Consider the following 25,244-nt stretch of genomic DNA (forward strand, 5'->3'; position numbering starts at 1 on the left):
ATGCTGGAAATTGTAAAAATACTGAGACTTTTTCTGTATAAATTTTGAAAAGTCTTGCAGAAATCATTTTTTGATCCACCCAATTCCTAAAATATACTGGGTTTAGATGATTTTTATTTCACACTTAAAATTCTAAGAAAGTGTGTATTGTTTTGCTTAATAAACACAGTGGGTCCTCACTATTCATAGACTCCACATTTGCAGATTTGCCTGTTGGCTGACTTTTTCCATAATACCACAAGGTCTCCTCGGGCTCCACACCCACCGTCGTTCGCGCACAAGCACGGAGTGGGACAAGTCTGGTCAGCCCGTGCGCACGTTTGCGATGGAGATCCCACATGACAAGGCCGTGCCTTCTTGCTTAACTTTCATAGTGCAAACGGAAGTCTCTGCTGTGGTCCATTTAGTGTGTCTTTCACATTTCCGTCCTTTTGTTGGCGATTTTGTCATTTAAAATGAGCCCCAAGCATGGTGCTGAGATGTTCTCTACTGCTTGCTGGAGCAAGAAGCCTTATGGAGAAAGTACGTGTGTGGCTAGGCTTCCATCAGGCACGAAATATAGATTCTCGGCCATGAGTTCAATGTTTATGAATCGACAGTATATATTTTAAAAGGTGTCTTTAAGGAGAAAGACAGATAAAACAAAGGTCGCACAGAGCAGCTGACAACTGTGTCATGACCAGAGTCTCGTGGGAATCGAATGCTGCACTTCCCCAGGAGCTGTGGCTCCGCATTCACTAGTGCGGTGTTTGCGGTGACCTTAGAGAACATAACTACCACAAATAGCAAGAATCGAGTGTATGTTTCTTAACTGTCTTCCCAAATTCTAAATATCAGTTTGAAATCAGTGTTTTTAAAGGGGAATAAAAGTATGATACTACGGTGAGAATCAGGGTGTCATCTGTCCATTCTGGGGACTTGCCTTTCTGTCGGAAGTCTGTCATTAGCAAGAGGACAGCAGACCAGGGGGCTCAGGTTATGACACCAAATCTGTCCCCGCCCCTACTCTGGGGCCTTCGTCACAGAGCCTGGCCTCTCTGGGCCTCTGTCCCTCACCTCTAAAAGGCAGAGAAAGCTAGCATATATGCAGTAGGGTTTCAGGAGGGCTAAGTCAATTTATCGCTACAAAGCCTATGTTGAAACATATCAGACACATAGGAAGGATTGTGCTAAAGTCAATTATTAGTATCTCTCGGAGTTTCGTAGATCATTTGGCAAGAGTACTGACAACATTCACAGTACCTGAGCCTACTCCATGAGCACAAACCTTCTGCAATCCAATTAAAATAGCAACGTTCTAGTGCTGCACAGTATTTGATAGCAACACACACATCCACACACATCTCTACTCCACAAAAGCTCACAACGCATAATTATCTCTCACCTCACTGAAACTGTTCTTATTATGATTTTCTAAGAGACTTGAAAAAGATGATTCCAGTGCTTTTAACACAAATGCCAAGCCTCTACTCCTCAGGCCAACAAGTGGGAGTCATCTGTGATCTGTGTTCTTTCTCTCAAGCCCTACATCCAATCCCACACCAAATACGGACAACTTGACCTTCAAACATCTAGATGCGAGTCACCTCCCACCACCACCACCACCATAACGTCTAGCCTGGGGAATGACAACAGATGGCTCCCCCATCCTGCCCCTCCTTGTCCGCTCTCAACAGAGCAGCCAGAGGGATCTTCTCCAACAGAAGTCCGATCATGTCACCTCTCCACCCAAAACTCTCCAGAGGATCCCTGATTCACCTGCGGTGAAAGAAGACAGGGAAATCCAGTCACGACTCACTCACGTGTCCCCTTCTCCATGAGGCCACCCCTTAATACCCTCCACTCCTCTCCTCCCGTCCTTCCCACAGTTCTCTGTAGTTGACATAACTGTGTATTTCACTCATTTGCGTATTTGCTCTTTCCGGCTTCTCCCCAGGAGAATGCAAGCTCCAAGTGGCAGGGATTTGTGTTTTTTATGTTCATGGCTGACCCTCTTTGTAAAGACCAGAACACACTAAATACTTATACAGTCTCTAACTCATCAGTAATCTTTGGAAAATGGGAAGAATATTGAACACGCAGCACTAACACCAAGTACAGTGGCACTTAATCCTGGAAGTAAAACAAATCTCTCTTTCGAGGTTGTGGACGGGAACACATTCCTGCTACAATTTTTGTGTCAATGGGTTTCATCCATATTTCTTTCTTTCTTTTTTTTTTTTCTTTTTTAAAGATTCCGTTTATTTGTTTGAGAGAGAGAGATCACAAGTAGGCAGAGAGGCAGGCAGAGAGCAAGGGGGAAGCAGGCTCCCCGCGGAGCAGAGAGCCCGACGCGGGGCTCAGTCCCAGGACCCTGGGATCATGACCTGGGCTGAAGGCAGAGGCTTAACCCACTGAGCCACCCAGGCGCCCCCATCCATATTTATTTGAAAGTGAATTATTCCTGTGGAGAGACTATTCCATGGTGGCAAGGAGACCACCCGGACTTGCTTAATCCACTGATCAAGTCTCTCAACGGGGCCCTTCCTTGACATGCTCTTGTTTGTCCTCGCCGTTCCCTCTAACGTAGACTGTCTTTTTGTTCGCTGGGTGGCACCAAGAACATAGGGGTTATTCAATAAATATTTGGACGATGAATAAGCTGTAAGTTCTTCAAGGGCGGAATTATGTTAAAAATAGTAATCAATAAATATTAATTCAATGATCAGTAAGTGAAGGTCACTGCAGAGTATAACTGTCAGAAATACAACTTTGTACCTGATGGGAGAAAACAGTCACTGCAGAACCATGAACATGTTAATTTGGATACTATAGATTTAACTCTACGATCACGCGTGAAATAAAACTAGCTTCTATTTCTCAATTCTGTCTGCCAAAGAAAAGCAACGTAATCAGACCCAGAGATGTGCATGTTTTCTAAAACTCCTGCATAATTTCTTAAGAATCTCTGTTAGAGATAAATTCACCAGAAAAAAAATCCCAACTCTCAATTCCGAAATAATTAAAGTATATTGTGAGGATCAATGCTAGGATCTAAGCTATAATCGAAAACAACAGCAACAAATAACTCTAGTAAAGTTTTAGACTTAAAGTTTTCATTTTCTTGTAAAGAAATGCTATAGACACTGGTTTACTAGATGTGAGCAAGACAATAAGATTCAACAGATGCCCTTCTCATTACTGTATACCTAGTTGGCTAAAAATTAAGAGAATGGATTGAAAGAAACACCACTTATGAAACCATTTTAGTTAGGATTCACTTGCAAAGTATTAAGGCATATAATTTCCTGGAAAAAAAGCCAGCGGAGTAGAGCTCCACATGACATCTACACAATCTGTTTTATGAACTCTGTGACCCACAACCTTAGTCTCTAATTATCTTGTAACTCCAGGAAAATAAAGGATAACATACATACGTATTTTTTTATCAACCGAAGTATTACATATTGTGAAATATTAATAGTTAAATATATAGCCTTTGATATGCTGCCAAATCTTCAAATGGTAAAAAACTAAATTGCTTTACTTACTAATACAAGCAGCAGGACAATATCAGGGTTATCACAAGCACAGGCGATGTGCATTGGTGTCCAAAAGTCTTCATCCTGGTGGTTGACATTGACCCCTCTGTCAATCAGGATCTCTGCAATGAAGGCATTATCATACCGAGCACACTGAAAGAAAGAAAAATAAAAGAAAGAAATGTATTTCAAACTATGATAAGGTTTATTGCAAATGTCCATAGATAAAGACTTCAATGCCAATTTAGAGGTTGAGAGATGGGACTAACGATGCTCCAGCTAACCTACAAGCTAAGGGGCATATGGGGGCTGGAGGATTCAAAGGCAAATGGCATCCATAGACAGTAGAAATAAAAATGAGAACATAGGGACAGACACTAAGAAGGAGGGAAAAAAAATCAGTCTTTGGGTCTTTGTCATTTGTACAAAGGATTACCAGAAAATCTTGGACCACTTGCCAGAATTATCTTTCTGAAATACAGATCTGATCATATGAGCCTTCTGCTCTAAAATGTACATATTTTGTCATTCAATTTAGTTGACAAATAAAGTTTTACCCCCTTATTGCATCCAAGAGAGATAAGACCCGTTATGGTCCTTCCAGACTCATCCCCCATCATCCAAATGCAGCCTTCAGCCTAGCTGCAAAAGACAAGTAAGTACTCCACAGTGCCATCTTGGAACAGTTAACTATTAGTAATTTCAGAATCTTCTAACATGAATTTTAATCATTGTTTTTTATAGAAATTTCATAGTCTACTAAATCAAACTCTGGGAACTTGTTTTGCTCTTATTTTCTTTTTATTATTTATAGGTAAAATTTATTAAAAAAAATTCAAAGTCAGGGCTGGCTCCAAGGGTACACAATCTCCATAGTGCTTAGGCAGTTCCTGCATTTGGTTTAAGGCTCCACTGTTGTCATCAAGAATTTTCAATAATTATTGACGAGTCCCACATATTCATTTGCCCTGGACCTTATAAATTATCCTGTCCTAGTATAAGTCTGATATTTTATATTTATGTCTATAGGCTACAGCAGTGTCCAATGCATATTAGCTATATTAGTATTTTTTAAAAAAGACCTACGCTACATAAGCTAACTACCGATTACCAAATTTCTGGGTTGAAAGATACATGTTTCCCATAGGATTTGGATGCATCAAACAGGTTCCCCTCCCACAGAGAAGTAGTAATCGATGCCATCATTGGAAATACCATCATGTCAATGTATCAACTATTCCTGGACCAGACAATTAAAAACAAATCATGGGAGGGCTTTCCCTTTTGAGTAACAGGGCCCAGACTGGCCTTCCTGCCCAAATTAACTGCAACCAAAGCAAAAACTCTCAGACAAAATATGACTTCCAAGAGCTGGGAAGAAACAATGCAGTCCTACTGCCACTGTTACTACAGCTCCCTGGCTTGAAGGACTTTCCAAGCTACAGCACAGTGAGGAGAACCCCGGTCGCCCAGGGCCACTGAAGAGGAGACTGCACTGAAAGTCCAGAGACTGAGCTGGCCAGGATACAGGACAGAGTCACAGAGAGAAGAGGGCTGCAGAGAAAAGGGGGACTTCAAAGGTCTTCTACCACCACCTAGAAATACTAAACTCAAGTTCTGAAGGGCTCAAACTGCTTCCAAATAATTCAATACCCCCCAAAGAGAGCTCAAGGTTATTTATAGAAATATGAGAATATTCAGTACCCAACAAGGTAAAGTTCACTATGGCAGCATCCAGGAAAAAAATGACCAGATATACAAGACAACAAGCAAATAGTACCCACAAAAAGGAGAGAGAGGGACCAACGGGAGCCAACTCAGAAGCGATACACTTGTTAGAATGAGCAAATCTGCAGGTTAAAACTGTTGCAGTAACTACATTCTATGTGTTCAAAAGACTGAGAAACTGTTGAACATGGTAAGCAGAGATATGGGAGACAGCAGAGACTCAAATTTAACTCCTGGTGATGAGAACTACCAGGGTGGAGATGAAAAATACACCAATGGATGGGATCAACAATGGACTGGCTGTTGCAGAAGATAAGACTGGTGAACCTGAAGACAGTAATGTAGATTACACAAAGCAGGACAGAGCATCGATGATTTTCAATAAGTGAACTGAGCATCGGTGAAGCCTGGGCAATCCCAGACAGTAACCAAATAGACTGATAGCATCGGAAATGGGGATTACAGGAATTGATTTATATTTTCATATTATTTAATTAGCATTAAAATTAGTAATTACAAGATAGCCAGTTTTTAAAATTAGGTACAGGGTTTGAACTGGTATTTCACCAAAGGAAAAAAAAAAGACACATGAATTATGTTTTCCAGTCATGATGCAGTCATGGAAGAACATTCCTATCCTCCTCCAGTAGCTGGTGGTCTCAAGGCCATATGGTGAGCACGGTGCAAAATCACGGTTCACGTTCCATATGAACGAAGATGTGCAGGCATCTGTATTGGTATGCATGGAAGCACCTGGGGCAATGGCACACGGGAACGTGGAGGGATTGGTTTCGGTTTTGAACCATGACGTTTGCCTTTGTGAAGTACTGCATCCTGTGTAACAGTAACAAAGACACTAAGACCCTGAGTCCCATCCACAGGAGCTGAAGGTTTGGGTCCAATGACTAATAAGATGAGGATCAGAGTCTAAAGGCTCAATAAATAGGTTTTAGAATTAGGGCCTGGATCCAATTTCTTTCAGGAAATTCACATGCCGGCAACGGGTATTCTGCTGTCTTTATCTTTTTGATAATTCACTGCATAATCAACAGTGATGGGACATCCTCCTTCCCTGTCTGTCAAGACCTCCTCAGCCAGCACCTCAGGAATCCACATTTACAATTCAAAGATACCTACGGTTTGGATCTTCCCTGTCTTTTACCAAAAAAGAGTTAATTAGATACAGTGTGGAAAATGGTATCAGCCTCTCTCAAGTAATGTAATTTTTAGACTCACATTTCAGAGGATCATGAATAATAATTTGACAGCAATAAATACCTTCTAATCACACTTGTCTGAAAAGATTACGATAGTTGAACATTCCCGTTACAATGTTCTTACAACATTATTGTTAGATAGTAAACCTCATTCTCACTGGGAAGGATTTTCTTCCAGCTAGCAAATCTTTCTCCCGATTTAGGCTGTTCTTCATCATTTCAACCAATTTCTGGCAACAGTTTACTGCAGCAAGAAGGTGGCTGAACTGCCACTAGGTCACCTTCAGAGAGCTCTGAAACCAGCAGTCGTCTCCTCCCGATCCTCCTGTCACCATCCTCTGTGTCTCCAAGGTCCAGGCAGGGCGAGCTACATAACTAGTGGGACCCAGTGCAAAATGAAAAAGTGGGGCCCCTTCCTCAAAAATGACCAAGAATTTGGGGGCACCTGGATCGCTCAGTTGGTTGAGCATCTGACTCTTGATTTTAGCTGAAGTCATGATCTCAGGGTCACGAGATAGAGTCCCATGTCGGGCTCTGAGCTGAGCATGGAGTCTGGTTAAGATTTTTCTCTTCCCCCTGCCCTTCCCCCCATGCTCGCTCTGTCTCTCTCTCTCAAATAAATAAATACATCTTTTTAAAAAATGACTAAGAATTTCAAGAAGGTGACAGCAGAGCATGGAACCAAGCATGGGCTCGGTGGAGCCCAAAGCCTGAAGCGACCACGTGGACCCCGTGCCCGTGAAGCCCTCCTTGAACTGCCAGATCTCTTCATCCACCAGCCCCCCAGGTCCCTCAAGTCCACACACTGCGCTTCCTTCCAGCGAACCCCTGGAACGTAGTCCATTCCTCACCTAGAAACGTCCATAGAACCTAAATCTGTCTCTGTGGAAACACCATCCCACCTGCAGCCTTCTCCACGGAGTAGGTAAAATTCTTCTTCCATCTGGCTCTGAAAAAGCTTAGCCACTTTCTGAGCTTATTGATTATTATTTTTTATTTTTGTTTTTTAAGTAAGCTTTACACCCCAGCGTGGGGCTTGAACTAACGACTGCGAGATCAAGAGCCCCATGCTCCATCAATGGAGCCAGTTGGATGCCCCTGAGCTTACCAAATCTGATGGATTCACTCTTCACTTACCTTAATGTGCTAATTTCTAAGATTGACTCTATCCTTACATCCTAGCCCTTTTCTCCCAAAAGGGTCGCTCTCCCCTTTCATCAAAGTTAAGGGCTACAATCACAGTCATCGCGCAGTGAGTTCGCCAGCAACGCTGGGTTACACACCCTCTCTCAAAGTGTAGAATATCTTCCCTCTAGGCCCCCAGAAACCTCCACCACGTTATACGTTAGTTACCATCCCCTGGCTTGCGGCCCTGAAGGCTGGCTCCATGCTAAATTACTAAATCCCAATATCCCAATCGTGATCAAAACATTCCATTCTGCCTCCTAACGCATACTTAGAGAGCAACCCCACAAGCAGCTCCTTCCTCCAACACTGTTTACTAAGTTGCCTAGGATTAGTGAGAAGGAACACCCCCCACACTAACCAGCAGTCCACAGCTTCTCAGGGAATGCATTCTTTCACTGTTTGGAATTGTTTGTAAACAAAGGTAATTAATGTCTTTCGATATACAAACTCAATACAGCGCATATTATTGATTCAGAGGAAAAGACCCGAAAACCATAGAAACCAAGTAACAGATACAATTTTAAACTTTAAACGTTTTGTCTTTCCCCTACATCTTGTCATAAGGGATCTTTTATGTATTTTAGTTTTCTGGTTGGCTAACGACCGTATCCTGAACAACCCTGAAATCTATCACTCAGAAAATTCAACGTTTTCTACAAACACTGAATTCCCACATTACATTCCTTGTTCACACATGGAAGTTATCTTTTGTAAGTTTTTGGTTTTCTTTTTTAAAACATGGGTCAAACCTGTCACGTTAGTTTTCTCAATGTCTATATATTTTCAGGACACACCTCCCTTTTTTGCTCCTCTACACTGATTTCAAAGCCACCAGGGTGGGAGAGATTAGCAAAGAGTTACCAGGACAACATTCAGTTTGATCCAGATATCAGTTATCGAGTGGGCATCACGTGCTAAGCACAGTTCCATTATTAAACAAAAAAATTCTCTCTGAACTCTCCGGAAGTGGTGGAGAGAGGGGAAGCAACATGACTTATGCATCAATTTGGATTAAACATTGTCCATTTTTCTTGTCCTATATTTACGGGTTCCCAGTGGTTCAAAAACTGTCTTTCAACCAGAGACAGATGGAGAAGAGACAGAGATACACAAAAAGAGAGAGACACACACACGCAGAGATCTGTTTCAGTAGGAAAATGAATTTGAATTTGCTGCAATTTTAAAAAATCTTTGAAATCTCTCTAGAACTTCCATATGGCCCCTTGTACTGAACATCAATCCCTACCAGCCACCTCTTTCAGCCAGTGCCGAGATCTGTACAAAATCACTCTCACTTCTCTGCCATTATATCACGCTGAAGGATCACACTCATTATAATGTCATCTTGAACATACTTCTTATCATTTTTGCTTTTCATGTACAGATGGTCTCCGACTTACAATGGTTCAGCTTATGAGTTTTTGACGTTATGAAGGTGTGAAAGAATTCTGAATTTGGATCGTGTCCGGGGCTGGCGACATGCGGTTCGAGCCCCTCTCATGATGCTGGACAGCAGCCGCGGCTCCCAGGCAGCCATGTTGTCGTGAGCGAAGGAAGACAAGTGGTACCCTGCCAAGCACTCTGTACCCATGCAACCATTCTGTGGTATCACTTTCAGTAGAGAATGTAATAAATTAAATGAGATATTCAACACTTCATTAGAAAATGGGCTTTTGCTCAATGATTTTGCCCAGCTGTAGGCTAATAATGTTGGCTTAGCCAGGCTAACTACAATGTTTGGTAGGTTAGATGTAGTAAATGCATTTTGGACCTAATGATACTTTCAACTTACATGGTTTATCCAGACATAAGCCAAATAAGATGTGTTTCTTCTCTCTAGCAAATACTTGTCCTACAGATTACCTCTCCATACATAACCTACCCAGAACCCTCTGAGCTGAATCACAGCTCTTATTTCCACCTGCATTCCAAGAACAGATATCTTCCAACCAATTGAACCAAACTCAAATTATAAAACCAGCTATTACTAAAGAGATTCAGATGTACCAGAAATTTTAAAATCCTAATAGAACTTCTATCCTTTTAAGTGACTGCAAACTCTGCACCTTCAGCTGCAACGCCGGTTTGCCTCACTTTGAATCACCAAGATTTTATCAGGCAATGCTCTCTTTCAGACACTGCACTTGGCAATATACAGGTCAAGTTTAAGGACATAGTAATACCCTTGGGAAACAGACAATCCAGTTGAATGAGATTGAGGGTGTTCCTAACACTCTGACAGAATTGGACACCCCAGTATGGAACGCTTTCAACACAGGTCTTGAAGGACTCAGTGGAGGGGGTAGGGGTTGAGACATTCCTAATCCATTAAGAATTCACTGAAGCCCTACCCTTGTGCTTAGTGCTGCGCCAACCCAAAGAGTTGATATCATGGACTAGATACTGTCCCCAGTCAATAGCCTCAAAATTCAAGAGGGCAATGCAGCCAAAGAGAAGTATGATGGACAGGTCCAGTGAGCTATGGGGCCATCTCAGAGGAGCACCCCAAAGTAGGAAACAATAAAACAATCTGGAGGAGGAATGAAATGGCTCTTTGAGGAATTCTAGGTCATTTTCATGGAAGGTCTTTCTGAGAGGGTCAATTTTAGACTGAGCCCTCAGGGAAAACCTGTCTGGCTGAGACATCCAGCTTCCCTGAAGAAAGGCTCTGCACCAGTGCTCTCAATGCTGGTCGACTGGATTTTTCTCAGAGTTCACAGTTCAAAGACATCTGCAAAAAATTCCTTGCCCATCTGCCTTCACCCTGTCGTGAAGGATTCTAATTCTTTATAAATGGGGTTCTATGGTTGCAGAGACAAAGTGAAACAAAACACAAATCTCACTGGTAACTTTACTAAGGAATTTTTTAGAATTTTCTGTTGAATGAACCAGTCCTGTGTGATGTATTTACTCAAAAATGGAAAATTCACTCCCCTCAGTCCCTGGTGGCATTCTGAGAAACGTACTTTTGTTGCCTTCTTACCCCTAAGTCATGCACCCGGGCAGTCCAGATAAAATACGCCCACCACACAGAACAAGGTCAGGATTTTCATTCAAGATTCAGATTGATGCTGTACTCATGATCGAAGATCCTAGACTCAGGCTTTCCAGTTACAGATGCCATGATTCTCATGGACCAAAGAGATGCTGGATATTAAAAAGTAAAGTCCAGCCAGAAATCTGAATCTTAATCACTTCCTTGGAAAAAATGTAAAGGAGCCACTATTTCCAGGCCACGGAAACTGCTTCTTGCTTCCCAGTCCTCTCAGCATTCCCCTCAGACATTAGAACGGTTGGGCTCTCCTGCTCATTGTCATTCTCCTTTCGCGTCCGTCTTGCTCCTTCACTTGCCTCTTTGTTTCCTGTTGCCCCATCCTGTACGGACGTCCCCTAATCCTCACCACCCAAGAAACTCCCAGGAACGCCCCCTGGAGAGGGCACATTTTCTTCTGCAATGATGCATTTTCTCACCAGCACTTACCCTCACAGCTTCCCCCCCTTACTTTCTGGGAGAACAAAGGAAGGGGGAAGTTACACGGTCAATGCCCAGACGCTTCGGACAATGTCCACATATCTACTGACCACTTTTGCTCTCTAACACCTAGACGAGTTTTGAAATTAGATCTTTCTTGAGACATTTCCTCCACAGTCCTAATATCCTGACTCTTTTCAAAATATAATATTCTCTCCTCCATCAAAAAGATACAAAGATGTGGAACAGCTGCCACTGTACTAATTTGCTAATTATCTCTTCTTCTTCCAGATCCTAAAGCTTGAAGGATGTGGAGAGGGAAGCCCAATGAGCAGCCAATTCAGACACCAGACCTTCTTGGAAGGGCAGGAAGTGGTTGAAACAGGTAGTGTTAAGCCTCTAAAAAAAATGCAGTCTTAACTACCTTTATTAATTTCTTTTATTACATGAAACATACATGTAAAAATGAAAAGACTTTGCCTCCTTCCCCGGCCTGAGTCGCTGTTCAAAATCTCTGGTCTAGCCTTGGAGATTTTCTCTGCTTTTGCAAAGAAGGCCCCCCTTTCTCTCTTTCTCTCTCATCTCATCACCAGGTCAAAGAAAGAGTAATTCCTATTTCTAACACATTCCATTTAAGCCTCACTGTTCTGCTGCTGTCACAAGACAACACGAAAAGAATTTGCGTTCCGTGCTCTATTCACGAGGGTTTGTTCACTACTGGAAGCTCCTTCTCAAGAACTTATTCATTAGAAAAACCTCAAGAACTTATTCACTAGAAAAACCCCCCACGGCGGTTTAGCAAAACCTGTGCGATTCTGTTTCCAAATCCACAAGTAGAATGTCTTTCTGAGACTTAAATCTGAGTGTCCGTGTGTACTGTCACCTGCTGCCATTACTTCCCCTCTGTCCATCGCAGGACTCGATACCTCCCATAGGTGCGATACATGACTTATTTACAGAAGGAAGGGCAAACAGCTGATCTGGAAGTATTTGTTGAAAATTTTGAAAGGAAATAAAATCCCTTTACGGGATGGGAATTGTTCATCTCCAACGTCAAAGTTCTCCTGGTACTTCTAAGAGAAATGCACTGAAATCTACGCTTGGAATCAGGAACTCAATGAAGAAGAACTGAGTGAAATCAACAATACTCTGGAAATCTCAACAATTTCTACTGCTTTTGCTCGATGGCCCACACAAGCAGATGCTGCCTTTTTCTCAAAGGTGTCGATCTAAGCATCTATAATTAGAGCTTCAGCACTGATAACACATCAGGATTCCTAACGCAGGATGCCCCAAAGGTGGGGCTGACAGCCCAGATCCTCACCCTTGATGTTTCAGATGGCTAAATTGACTTTTTCAGCACCCAAGGCATGTTGAAGCCCTGTAATTTTGTCTCTCTGGCAACTCTCAATTTTTCATTTGCTTTTACTTACTCAGGAACCCCAGGAAAGGAAGACACGGTGCAGACCCTGGGGTCCCTCAGCCACCCCCAGGCTTTCTCACGTGCACCCCAGCCCCACCTTCCTTTTGTCTGAGGCTCGCAGCCCATGCCTAATGGTACGAAAATGCAATACAGCTGCCCTGAACGGAGGGTTAAGAAAGTGTTTCCCTCTGCCTTCTCACTTGAATCCTTTCATTTCGTTTTCCTTCTGATTCCACCATTTCTGAGTCTTTCTGCTCTGTGATCTGGGCCTCAAATAACCAACCTCTCATTAGCCAAAGTCACCCTTAGGTCCTGGGGCGCATTCGTTCATCCGTCCATTCATGGACACCTAGCGAGTATTTCCTGCACGTAACAGGCCAAGGATATAAGAGTACCTAAGACGGTCACAGTTTTTGAAAATGCATTCTAGCAAAGAGAAAAGACACATCACCCATTTATCATGGCCCATCATGACAAGATCTGCAGCGAAAGCAAGGATCGTGCGCTCAGAGAGCTTGGATGAAAGAGTAATCGCGTCTGATCAGGAGGGTCGGAGCAAGTGTCAGGACTCTTCTCCCAGCGCAGGATGGCCTCTTCATGGTCCTCTGCCACGATCTCCTGTTTACCCCCTCCCAGGTCTGCCATAGTCAGTGGTTTACTCTTCTCCCTCCCTGGGAAAACTAGACTCCATATGGGCAGAGAATGTGTTCTGAATCTCTGCATCCCTGAGAGTGACCATGGCCTCAGGCATTAATTAATTAAGTAGTTAATGCATTAACTTTCCTACTCAACCCATCTACTGAGCAGGTACCAAGCACTGGGCGCTCCCCCAGGCACTGGGGATATAACAGGCTGAGACTATGCCCAGTTCTTGCTCTCACAAGAAGGACAGCCTAAGAACTAGGATGTAATCACATCATTCTATAATCTGTTTGGTGGCACCTGCATGCTACAGGGAAACTCGCTGCCAGACGAAAGTCAAGGTGATTGTGGTGGCCACAGGCTGCTCTTTCCTACAGGGCAAGCCAGGGAAGGCTGCTCTGTTAGATGACTTCCGAGCAGAGACCCAAAACGAGTGAGGGCACGAGCTGTGTGGACAGGTGCACAGCAGTGTTCCAAGTGGAAAAGATGGGGGTGGGGTGGGGGGAAGCACCTGGAGGGAGTACAGCGGCCGGGCCCCGTAAGGAGCTCGGAGAACAAGAGGGGAGGAACCGAGGTGGGGCCGTGGCCGGGGCAGGTCATGATATGCCTCTATGCAGGACTTTGGGTTGTTCTTTGAGTGGAAAGGGAAGTTTCTGTGGTATTCTGATGAAGCAGAGAGGCTGATCTGACTTCTGTGCAGCGACACCCTGCAGGGTAGGCAAAGATGGGGCAGGGAGATGAGAGAGGCTGTTGCCTACCCTGGGAAAGGGAGGAAGCTTTAAGAGAGGGTGGCAGTGGTCCAGGGGAAGGGACAGAGTGGCATCTGGCTGTAGGTCAGAAGACCAGTAAGCAACCACTAGCTTGACTACTGTCAGAAGGCATTTTATATGTTCGTTACAGGCAAATGCATTTTGTAGATACAGTTGTGGGTCTCTCTCTCTCTCTCTCATACACACACACACACACACACACACATGCTCAGTAATAACACTGTTGGCAATATTAACAATGAATTCACATTGTTTGTTTACAGAGAAGGTCTGTCTTCCAGTAGTTGAATTAGAAGGACCGTGTGTTCTCTGAAAACTGAAATGAGCTCCTTTAGGTATCACTGGGGAACCGATGTGGCAAGAACATTGTGTGTGTCTGTGTCTCCAGTCAGAGGCATATTCTGCCAGAGGAAAGTCACATATTCCCAAGCACACAGAGCTACAGCGAATAAAAAATTAATTTATACGTAGTGCATCCTAAATAATACACTGTAATGTACATATTAATCGATACCTAACATACCAAAGACACTTTATGGCTTCACCGTTCTTTTCCTATCTCTCTGACCAACCCAATGCAGCTGTGATGTGTATTCATCACAGTAAATACTCTGAACACAATGGCCCAGATGATATGCCCATTTCACAGATGGGAAAAATGAGCCTCAGTGAGCTTAAGCATCTTCTCAAACTTCATGAAAGGGGTAAATGTACATGAAGTTACATATGAAAAGAAAAGATCAAGAGCCACTGGCATGGGATCGAATTCTCTCCTGATCCTCTTCTAACAGGGGGCACAGAGGCAGGTGTAGACACTCCCAAGAAAAGAAAGCAGGGCCTGGCCTCATCTCCTTCTGAACATGCTGATCACTGAACCTCCTGGTAGGGAGATAACCACATCAACTGAGAGGAAAATGTTTGTTTGTGGGAAGCTGTTAGCACGTCCCTAGTCAAGCTAGCATTTCTTATCACTGTTAGACCTGGGATCTAGGAACTAAGGAGGCAGAGCTCCTTAGCAGTTTCATATAAGCCACGTAATGATCAGAGTCCAAAATGGAGAGGTTTCAAAACCAAAACCCTCCAGAGAAGGAAAAAGTCATCTAGAAATCTCTCTTTCCATCTCAATCAAAGCTGGAGAGAAACAGTTGACATTTCTTCTACAGACTGTCTCCTATCACTATTCTGAGTTGTTTTTCTATTCTGCTGAGCACATAATGTGATTGCCTGGGTCCCCCAGATATCTTGAGCCTTTGGTAGGTACATGTTTCTCTTGTCTGCACTGGTTTTCAGCCTCAGCTGCAAATCAGAGTCAGCTGGGGGAGCTCTGAATCGTCATATCCCAGAAAAATGTCAGCCTCTCCAGGGACCCGGCTAGGGTTGGGAGGCAGGTGTCCGCATTTTACGGCTCCTGGGTGAGTCCAACATGCAATCAAGGCTGAGAACTGGGGGCGTGTTCCAGAGCTCGGGGCTGTTTGACGCCCGACCTTCTTTAACAGAGTTCAATGTACCACAAAGAAATACAGCTCACCCCTGACCTGGGTGCCCCTGAGTTAGGTTTTTAATGTTATGTTAATTTTGATATTTTTCAAAATTAAGTCTTAATCATTACATCAGTCCTAAGACTACTTAATTGATCCTTCTATTGAATTATTAAGTGAACCAGTAAAAATTTCTGGCACATGATGCTAACATAGTATTTTCTTGTTTATGGAATCATTTATTAGTTGATTCACTTAGCCATCCACGGCTTGGTCTCCAAAAGAATGTAGGTGAGCTTTATTCACATTTATGTGTGCCTGGTCACAAGGAGAGAATAGAGGAAATCCACTGCAGCCAGAAAGACAACATGTAGAGGCAAAAGAATGATTGCCTAACAGTCTGCAGCGGATACAGTAGAATGATTGCCAACAGTCTATAGTAGATACAATGTATCTGCTTTATTTTCAAAAGTATCTTCTTTAGGACAGAAGTTCTAACTCCATTTGTTAAAGATTAATTACAAACTCCAATGTAGTAATTAGGAAATACTGCAGCTCATTATCCACGCCTGATCATTTGAAAGTGTCACGTTTTGAGGATCATCTGTCAGACATACATTTGGAGCACGGCCTGCGGGCTCCGACGTTAAGCTTCTGCCTTTGGCTCAGGTCATGATCCCAGGGTCCTGGTACGAGCCCTGCATGGGGCTCCCTGCTCAATGAGGAGTCTGCTTCTTCCTCCCCCCCTGCTCATGCTCTCTGCACCCTTTCTTAAATAAATAGTCTTAAAAAAAATAAGATGTACATTTGGCTATTGGATTTTGAACCCACAACTAATTCTCCTCCCTGCGTTGACCCCCACGTGTCCCGGTTCTCACCAGATGCAGCAGGGACCCTCCCGAGGAAACGGCAGTGTGTGGGTCCGCGCCCTCCTTCAGGAGCCGGAGCGCTGGAAAATGGAAAGAATAGGCAGTTAGAGCGCGTGCTCCGTCCACACCGTGAACCAACACTGGAGCGTTGCACTAGTATCTCAAATGCTAACATCCATAAAAGTCCACGGAGACACATTCACTGCCCTCTGGCCTTCCTTGGATAGGTGGGACCGGTGACCTTTGTCTTCACATTCAGACTTCTTCCCTGGTCTGCCAACGCGATTTCCTATTACAGCTGCCCAAAGTATTCAGAAAGGGGAACATGTTCTACCGTTTGTTGTTTCTGGGTGCCTAGTTTGTATACTCTTTACAGAGCAAGATAATAAAAAGAAATTACTTCACTAGACTCATGGAGGCACTGGTTCATGTAACTGTTATTTTTTTATCTCATTAGGGCCCATTGGCTTAAAACAAAGTTTATACTCTGGACATTAAACTTCTCTTCCTACGATGGGCTCTTGGGAGTGTGTCTGCCATTCCAAAAAAGGACTGTGGGACAAAGCCATTTCTATCCACATTAAGAATGCCAAATAGGTCAAGATAGACACCAATTACCAGAATAAATGCACAGCTGGAAGGTGACCTTGTTTCCATCTGAATGGCAAAGGTGAGTTCATTAGTACAAGGTATGCCATAGGCATGGGGAGACTGTTCTAGTCTCTGCTTCTGACAATGGGCTCTAGGACCAGCCTCACAGAAATCTCATCAGTTCCCCAAAGCACCATCGTGGTTTCCACAGTTAATAGCAGTATCACAGTCTTGATAAAAAGCCGTTAATGCATTTTCCATAAAAACTATAATTAAAGCAACAGTGAGTCTTTTTTTTCCCATTATACCACAATCCATTACTAAATGGCTCGGATTCAAACGCATACCTCACTGAACATACTGTCTTTCCATGAAGTTTCTCTGTAGTCTGGAGTGTCACTTAAATGTCCCTTCTATTCTACGGTACCCCAAATCTTTTATGTGTTCCAGTATCTAGTGTGTCACCATCTTCCCCAGAGCAAACCACATGTCACGAGGGGCACCAATGGTCCTGGTGGACATGGCTACTCCTGTCGTCCGCTCTTGAGGAAGGCCACTGCACTGATGACGTGCACAGTGGGGGTGAAAAGGGAGACTGAAGAGCCCCTCCAAAATGGGGGTGACGTGGTGACAGCAGAGACAACCCACACCCAGCCCAGTGTGGCCTCCAGACAGCCCTTCCTGAAGTCGGAGGGCCTTTTGTCCAAATCTCTCTCCCTAGGGAAGTCAGACATACCCCAGTGCCCTCTCAACAGCGGCAACACGTGGCTCAAGGGCCCTCGCTCTTTCACTTCCGTCCTCCCCCTGAAAGCTGTCCTCAGTAGGAGGCTGTCCACATCTGTACACCCGCCAAGGGGCTTCCCCTTGAATATGTTCTTTCTCCAATTAAGAATTGAACTCTTTTCACAACACAGATTCTCCTAATGTTGGTAGTTTGTGACCAAAGAAATTCTCAAAGACCGTAATCCTACAGGATCAAGTGTAACCTGACATGGCGTGGGGTGACCATTTGCTCCCTTGGGCATCTCCCTCTTCACCATCAATACATCCAGGCAGGCGAGTCCTTGGCCCTTCTCATGCTGCATTTCTGGGAGCGGCCCCGCGGCACGGTCCCCAGGTGTCCTTTCTCCCTCCCGTTCCCGGCTCTCCCTACCCACACCAAGGGTAAACAGACTCACTTCCCCCCCCCCACCCCCAGAACCCTTCTAGCCCTTAATTTTGAACAGTCCATTGACAACAGCAGACAGTTAATTAAATACATTAACCAATGGTTTCCCCAGAAGATAAATAGCACTTTCTCCCAAATGTTTATTTTTTTAGCAAATGAAATTGTTCATCTTGAATTCACTAATATCAACACAGTGCTTTAAAGTTTTCATAGCAAAGCACAAATACTACTAATACAGTATGAGACAGATTTTATTAGAAAAACATTCATAAAATGTTGTCAGATATTTTGAAAAAGATTTATTCATTTGAGAGAGGGAGAGAAAGCAGGGGGGGAGGACAGAGGGAGAGGGAGACCCAAGCAGCCTCTGCACAGAGCAAGGAACCCGACTCAGGGCTCAATCTCAAGACCCCGAGACCAGGACCTGAGCTGACACCAAGAGCCCGATACCCAACCGACTGTGCCGCCCAAGCACCCTGCTGTCCGATTTCCGAGTAGAATCCACCGTGAACCTGTGTAGTGAACGACACATAACGGGAGTCTGTGAGACACTGACCATGGCCTTCCACAGACTGGTTGTGAGGTCTGGCCCCACTGGCGCGAGCTGCCGAATTCTCGGGGCCTCCGTTTCCTGACCATTGACCTCACGTCCTGGGGGCACTGGCAGAAGTGAATGGGCCAACAAGCGGCCAGTATATCATGCCTCCTGGCGCTGGGTACCCATCTCCAAATGATCCCTTCTCTTATAATCACTCTACGTCACAAACCCCCATAATAACACATCTAGAATCCGTAACTTAAAGTTTATTTTAGATTTTCTCAAAACCTTCCGACTTTTAAACACTGAATGGGAGTCTAGAATATAAGCAATGCGGATTTAGCAACAGTCTCCTGGAGGACGAGTGGGTAACTGATCCAGCACGAAAGTGGTGAGGAGGACTATGCAGGAGGCAGTGAGGAGCGATGAGCATGCGGGGGAGGGGGACCACCACGGAGAGCTCAGAGGACTGGGTCAGTGAAGACACGACACATCACGCTGCGGGACTCAGACACCGTTCTGTGGGCAACAAATGCCCTGCAGTCAGCCCTGAGTACGATGTATTTAATTATTTGTAAACAATTTGTTGTCCAGGGTCCATCCCAGGACCCCAAGTTCATGACCCAAGTCAAAGGCAGATGCTTGACCGACTGAGCCACCCAGGCGCCCCTGGAGTATTACTCTTTATTACAATCAACCTAATTGTATGCTTATCTACTTTAATTTTTACTGTAGGCTTTGTTTAACTGTTCCACAACCGACAGACGAATTCCTGAAATTTTAACAACTGGTTCTCGGGGGCCAGAAGGGCAAGCTCAGAGCGCTACCAGGGACAGCCTGAGGCCCTTGAGGAGCGGCCCGAGAACGTCCACAGATGACAAGGACAATACACTCAGGAATTCCAGAACTTCTTGCCACGGTGACCGAAGAGTAAGTCCCACCCCTCCCACTGGGCCACACCTCAGCCTAAGCAAAAAAGGAGTGGAGGCAATTTGAGCCTGTCCTTTCCCCAGATGGAAGGGCTGTTTCCCAAAAGGGCTGTTTACATTGTCAGACAGAACTAAGCTGGAACCTCAGAAGTCGTGCTGCCTGGGTTGCCCCTGGGTACCACGGTGGGGACTGAAGAACCCAGAAAATCAGCTGTCGACAAAATAAACGCTTTTCCTATAAACACGCACACAAGTTGTAGAGTGAGCTAAATTCTATGTCTGCCAAGGCTTAAAACTGGACACCGTGAAGTACCCATATATAAAGCAGGAACAAAGAAAATGCCATTTGCACAATAATTTATTCATAACAGAGAATTCTGAAAAAGAAGAGGGTATGATGGGGAAACAAAGGCAAAAGAAACATTAAATTTCCTTACTATTTACAGCTCATCGACAGGTCCTTGAAACAAACGGAGGGACCTTCCTCTAGGAGCTCAGCTGCCTGGATGTTGACACTTTGCTAAGGGCCAAAGGTAATCTTAGCCCAACCCCCAGGGCCCTGTGAGTCTACTTTAAATATAAAAATTCCTTTGGAAAGTTCCTTTATCCATTAGCTCCCCCCACCCAGATGCATGTCAGGCGTCATCCCCCAAGCATATGGCTCACTGTTACACATCCGCAGGGTCTCATGACTAAGGTTTTAGTAGACAGTAATAAATGACCTTTGTGTAACAATAGCTAGTCCCATCAAGGTCCTGGAAACGTTGCTTCCAAAATTCCTTAGAGACTTACGTTATCCCTAAACCATTCTCAACTTGAAAGTGTATAATCAGTCACCCCTCACAACCCCAGCGAGGTCCTTTCTGCTCATGGTTCTGTCCCCCTGCTTCAATAAAACCACCTTTCTGCACCAAAGATGTCTCAAGAATTCTTTCTTGGCCGTGGGCTCCAAACCCCAATACTTCCTACACCAAGAACATTTTTCCAATACTAACACACACTGAGCACTTTTCTAGGTACTTTGGCTGTAAGAACATGAGTACAAGAATTACTGTAATTCTCTCAACTCCATGATGCAGATCCTAGAACTGTTTCACAATTCTAGTCACACAGGGACTCCAATCTTGTGATGCCCCCAAGCCACACAGTAACCTGCTGGACCTAGCACTCAGTGTGGGCAGCAGGATTCCAAGGATTCTTAACAAGAACAGCATCGGGGTAGAGAAATTTCAAAATCACAATAGGAAAAAGAAATCACAACAGGAATCAAGATCCATTTTAATAACAAGGGCGAATTGCCAGTCAAGTCAAATGGCCTGGCCACTCCGAGTCTTTCCGAGACAATAAAATCTGCAGGAAAACAACCGGAGGAGAAACAGCCATCTGGGGACTGAACAGAATAATGAAGTCGAGGCTGCCTCTTAGAGTGGGGCTGCTTGGAACCGATTCAGCACGTCCTGTATACTTGTGGCTTTGTCATCAAGCTGCCCAGAGCTCCAGTGAGAAGTCTGTGTGGGGGGCATGATTTGATATTTAAAAAGAAACATTCAATCTCTAAAGCTTCAGCTATTGGGGTAGAAAAATGGATGCAAACACATCAGAAAATGTGCTCAGGAGCTCTAATAGAATCAGCTGTCATCACGGAATGTCCCCACCAGCACCAACATAACCAAAGCCAAGCGTCCAGCTGGGAATCGGCACTTACTCCACGTCCCCAGATAGTACCACGATTTATCTGTGTGGATGACATGCCAGTAGCACACGGAGGAGAGGACCTGGACAGCAACCTGGGGACCGTAACTGCTTTGGGAACTCTAGGAGCCCGTGTGGGTATCTGGCTACACGATGTTCCATGATACTCACGTGATTCTCACGATGACCGCGGGTCCCTATTCACAAAGATTTTACATTTAAAAAATCAGCGGAGGGAAGGATAAGGGAAACACAACTGAACCAGGGCTTCTCAATCTTGGCCCCGTTTTAAGCCGCGCACAGGCCTTTTTAGATAGAGGAGAAGATGATTTGTATGCGGTAAAATGTAGCAACCAGTAAGCCTGGCTGAAGGAGGTACAAAGTTCTTTGTTTTGTTGGCTCACCTCGTCTGTAGGTTTGGTTTAATTTCCCAAGAAAAAGTTAAAGATGAGTAACAACAAAAAATCCAGGCAGAGTCCTGTCTCCCTGAAGGGGGAGTAGAAACATCAGTGGACAGACGTCCAAAAAACGCGTTGCGGGAATTCCCGGAACAATTGATAGTCCTTTAAGAACCGCTTTGAAAGGTTTATCTTATCAATATGCTAATCGGGAACGGAGGCAGAAAGCAGGAACATAGAGATTATGTTATTAACACCACAGAAAAGTAGATCTACACAGCCCTGCGGCTTAACATACAGATTTCCTGCCTAGGTTGAACCCAAATTTTAGGATGCCTAAAAAGGACATGAGAATTTTTTTAAAATAGATTTCTTTTTAAGATTTTATTTATTTACTTGAGAGTGAGAGAGAGAGAGAGAGAGAGAACAGGAGTAGGGGCAGGGGCAGAGGGACCGGGATAAGCAGACCCCCCCACTGAGGAGGGAGCCCTTCATGCGGCCCCATGCAAGGACCCTGGGGTCATGACCTGAACTGAAGGCAGACACTTAACCCACTGAGCCCCCCAGGTGCCCCTAAAACAGGTTTTTCTAGTTCAGAGATTCTCAACCTATTTTTTCACTATCCCTCCTCCCCCATCAACCTCTGCCATACAATCGTAATACCACAGATGTTCTGTCCGTCTCCTAGGTGGCCCTAGGAAGGACAGCAAACCATGGGTAACACTTGTCTCCCCCTAAAAAGGCTGCTCACCTTGGGGGGCCATTCCTCCCCCCTTAAGAACCCAGCCCTAGTCCTACCACCTCCAGACACTGTGATTCAAGCGTTCCGGGATGGGATCTGAGGCCATGCATTCTACACAAACATTCCAGCAGATTCTGGGGCAAACGGCTACCTAAATTCATTTTGAGAAAAACTGCTAGGATTTTAGGATCTCAGAAAATTACCTTCAAACATCTCACTTAGAGTAAGAGAAAGAGCGTCAAAGTTAAGACTCCATGGCCCATCCCTTCCCATGGATCTGCCATTGAGAATTTGACCGCTAATGCTGTGTGAACAGTATCCCTCAGAACACACAATTTATTCTCAGTAAATACATATTTAGCCAAACCTGCCTGAGCGGAATCTTGGTTTCTCGGGGATTTCTCAGAAGAGGGAGTCAAGGTCTGCGTGGTTGGGGTGTCCTCAGGGGGGACAGAGCCTGGGCTAGGCAAGAATTCTCAACCCCCATTATGCTTGGAATACTGAAACTTAAAACTATATAAATAACCTGTTCTGTCACCTGATCTTAAAATCAGTCAAGAATGTGCCCAACTGTCCAAATGTTTTGAAGGTCAAAGCACCTTGATTATAATAGTGAGAAGGTGGGAAGCAGTGGAAATCAGTACCCAAAGGGCTGGTCAGCTTGTTTCCACCCCGGCGGGGTGATGACCTGAAGAGGGTCTCACAGGTTTTGAATCGCGTGAGGTTCTGCCTGAGATCTGGAAGTTGTTGAGACTGAGGGTCCAAGACTGTCACCGAGCTAACTCAGACCCCCCCCCCCCCACAACCCGCTTGGGCCGCTGTGATTGAGGCAACAAACCTCCAGCAAGTGTCTTTTCTGGGCTAATAAGCACTGCTTTAGGAGTTGGCACTATAGCAGAAAAAAAATAGGAAAAAAACAAATAATTCTGCCTTCATACAGTTTATAATCCCATGGGCACCAGCAGGTGAAGAGAGAAGACAGACAAGAAGTTATTACACAGCAGAGCAATCTGTAGGTCTTCTCGAATTAGTGCCCGGATATCCTGAATCTTTTTGGAAAATTATCTGTCATTTCTCTCTTCCAATGTTGCTTGTAACCCATTTCCTCCCTCTCCCCTTCAAGGCCATCGCGGGCAGGGAGCTGAACAAGATATTCACAAAAGACCTTCTATCAAATTCACCTGTTCTTTTTTTTTTTTTTAAGATTTTATTTATTTATTTGACAGCCAGAGATCACAAGTAGGCAGAGAGGCAGGCAGAGAGAGAGGAGGAAGCAGGCTCCCTGCTGACCAAAGAGCCTGATGTGGGTCTCGATCCCAGGACCCTGGGATCATGACCTAAGCCGAAGGCAGAGGCTTAACCCACTGAGCCACCCAGGGGCCCCTCAAATTCACCTGTTCTACAGAATTTCTAATGTATGTTATTGTGATGTATACTCCTGGCAGAAATCAGGAGTGGCCTGTGTACCTAAACCAGATCTAAATCATTAACTCTCTAAATATTCCAGAATAGACCCGAAGTGACAGTTTTATAGCAACACAGATTTAACTGCATCATATTTCTTCAGTCCTCAATGTAGAAACTGTAAATCCAGAATGCACACAGTATAAACGCATGTGGCTGTTCACTCTCCCCCCCCATAACCCACTGTCCATTCATCTTACAGAACTTTAAAATAATTTATCATATTTCAAATTTTAGAAGGGGTCTTAGCTTCAAAACACTGATGCACTTTCAAAAAATGATAAATAAAATGCAGTACACCATTGACATTGCTAATACAGAATTCTGTTTATGTCTGAGCCCAGTAAAAACAAAAACAGAATAATACAAACATTCCTCAAAGTTATTAAAACATGATGTACTTGAAATAAAAGGTAAAACAACGGTTTACCTGCTTTTAAAAGTCAGGCAAAGCGGGATGGGGGATGAGCGAGATCGGTTATGACAACCTTACCAATGACCACGGAGTAATGTATAGAATTGTGACTTATGTTAATTTCACGCGAATTAAAAAAATTTTTAAAAAAGTATCGCAACTCAGTTGTTAAAAAATTACATATAAAAAAAAAATTAGGGGGGCACCTGGGTGGCTCAGTGGGTTAAGCCACTGCCTTCGGCTCAGGTCATGATCTCAGGGTCCTGGGATCGAGCCCCGCATCGGGCTCTCTGCTCAGCGGGGAGCCTGCTTCCCTCTCTCTCTCTGTCTGCCTCTCTGCCTACTTGTGATCTCTGTCAAATAAATAAAAATCTTAAAAAAAAAATTTAAAAAAAAAAAAAAATTAGGGGAGAGAACTACTCGAGTATTTCTGTCATTGACCAGTACCTAAAGATAAACTCAGAAGACGGGAATGGAGAGTATCACAGGATACTTATTGATGTATCGGTTTTTACGGGGACGTGGTCTCTCATCCTTTCATATTTCCCCTCCAGTCTTCCCCAGGTAAACTCACTGCCAGAACACGGAGGACACGATATTTCATGAATTCCAAAGGTATTCCAAAGATATTCATTATTTTTAACTCATTTATTTTTTTTAAAGATTTTATTTATTAATTTGACAGAGACAGTGGGAGAGCAGGAGCAGGGGGAGTGGCAGGCAGAGGGAGAGGGAGAAGCAGGTTCTCGGCTGAAAGGGGAGCCCGATGCGAGACTCGATCCTCAGGACGCTGGGATCATGACCTGAGATGAAGGCAGACACTTAACCATCTGAGCCACCCAGGTGCCCCAACTTTTAATTAATTTTAAAAGTGAAATTTAACTGACTGGGTGGCTCAGTCAGTTAAATATCCAACTCTTGATCTTACCTCAGGTCTTGGTCTCACTGTCGTGAGTTCAAGCCCCACATTGGGCTCCACGCTCTAATTAAAAAAAAAAA

The 25,244-nt window shown here is 44.2% G+C and overlaps 1 protein-coding gene across 1 annotated transcript in view; it reads right to left on the reverse strand.

Annotated features, from left to right (window-relative positions):
• The window catches only part of MYO16 (myosin XVI), a 442,217-nt gene that overhangs the window by 382,607 nt on the left and 34,366 nt on the right, over nt 1-25,244 (reverse strand). Inside the window, exons 2-3 of the mRNA XM_080798962.1 lie at nt 16,318-16,388; nt 3,531-3,674 (exon numbers count right to left, since the gene is read on the reverse strand). Of these exons, the coding sequence (XP_080655088.1) occupies nt 3,531-3,674; nt 16,318-16,388 (215 nt within the window). The remainder of the gene's footprint in view (nt 1-3,530; nt 3,675-16,317; nt 16,389-25,244) is intronic.

Source organism: Martes martes (genome assembly GCF_963455335.1).
Source record: "Martes martes genome assembly, chromosome: 3".
NCBI lineage: Eukaryota > Metazoa > Chordata > Mammalia > Carnivora > Mustelidae > Martes > Martes martes.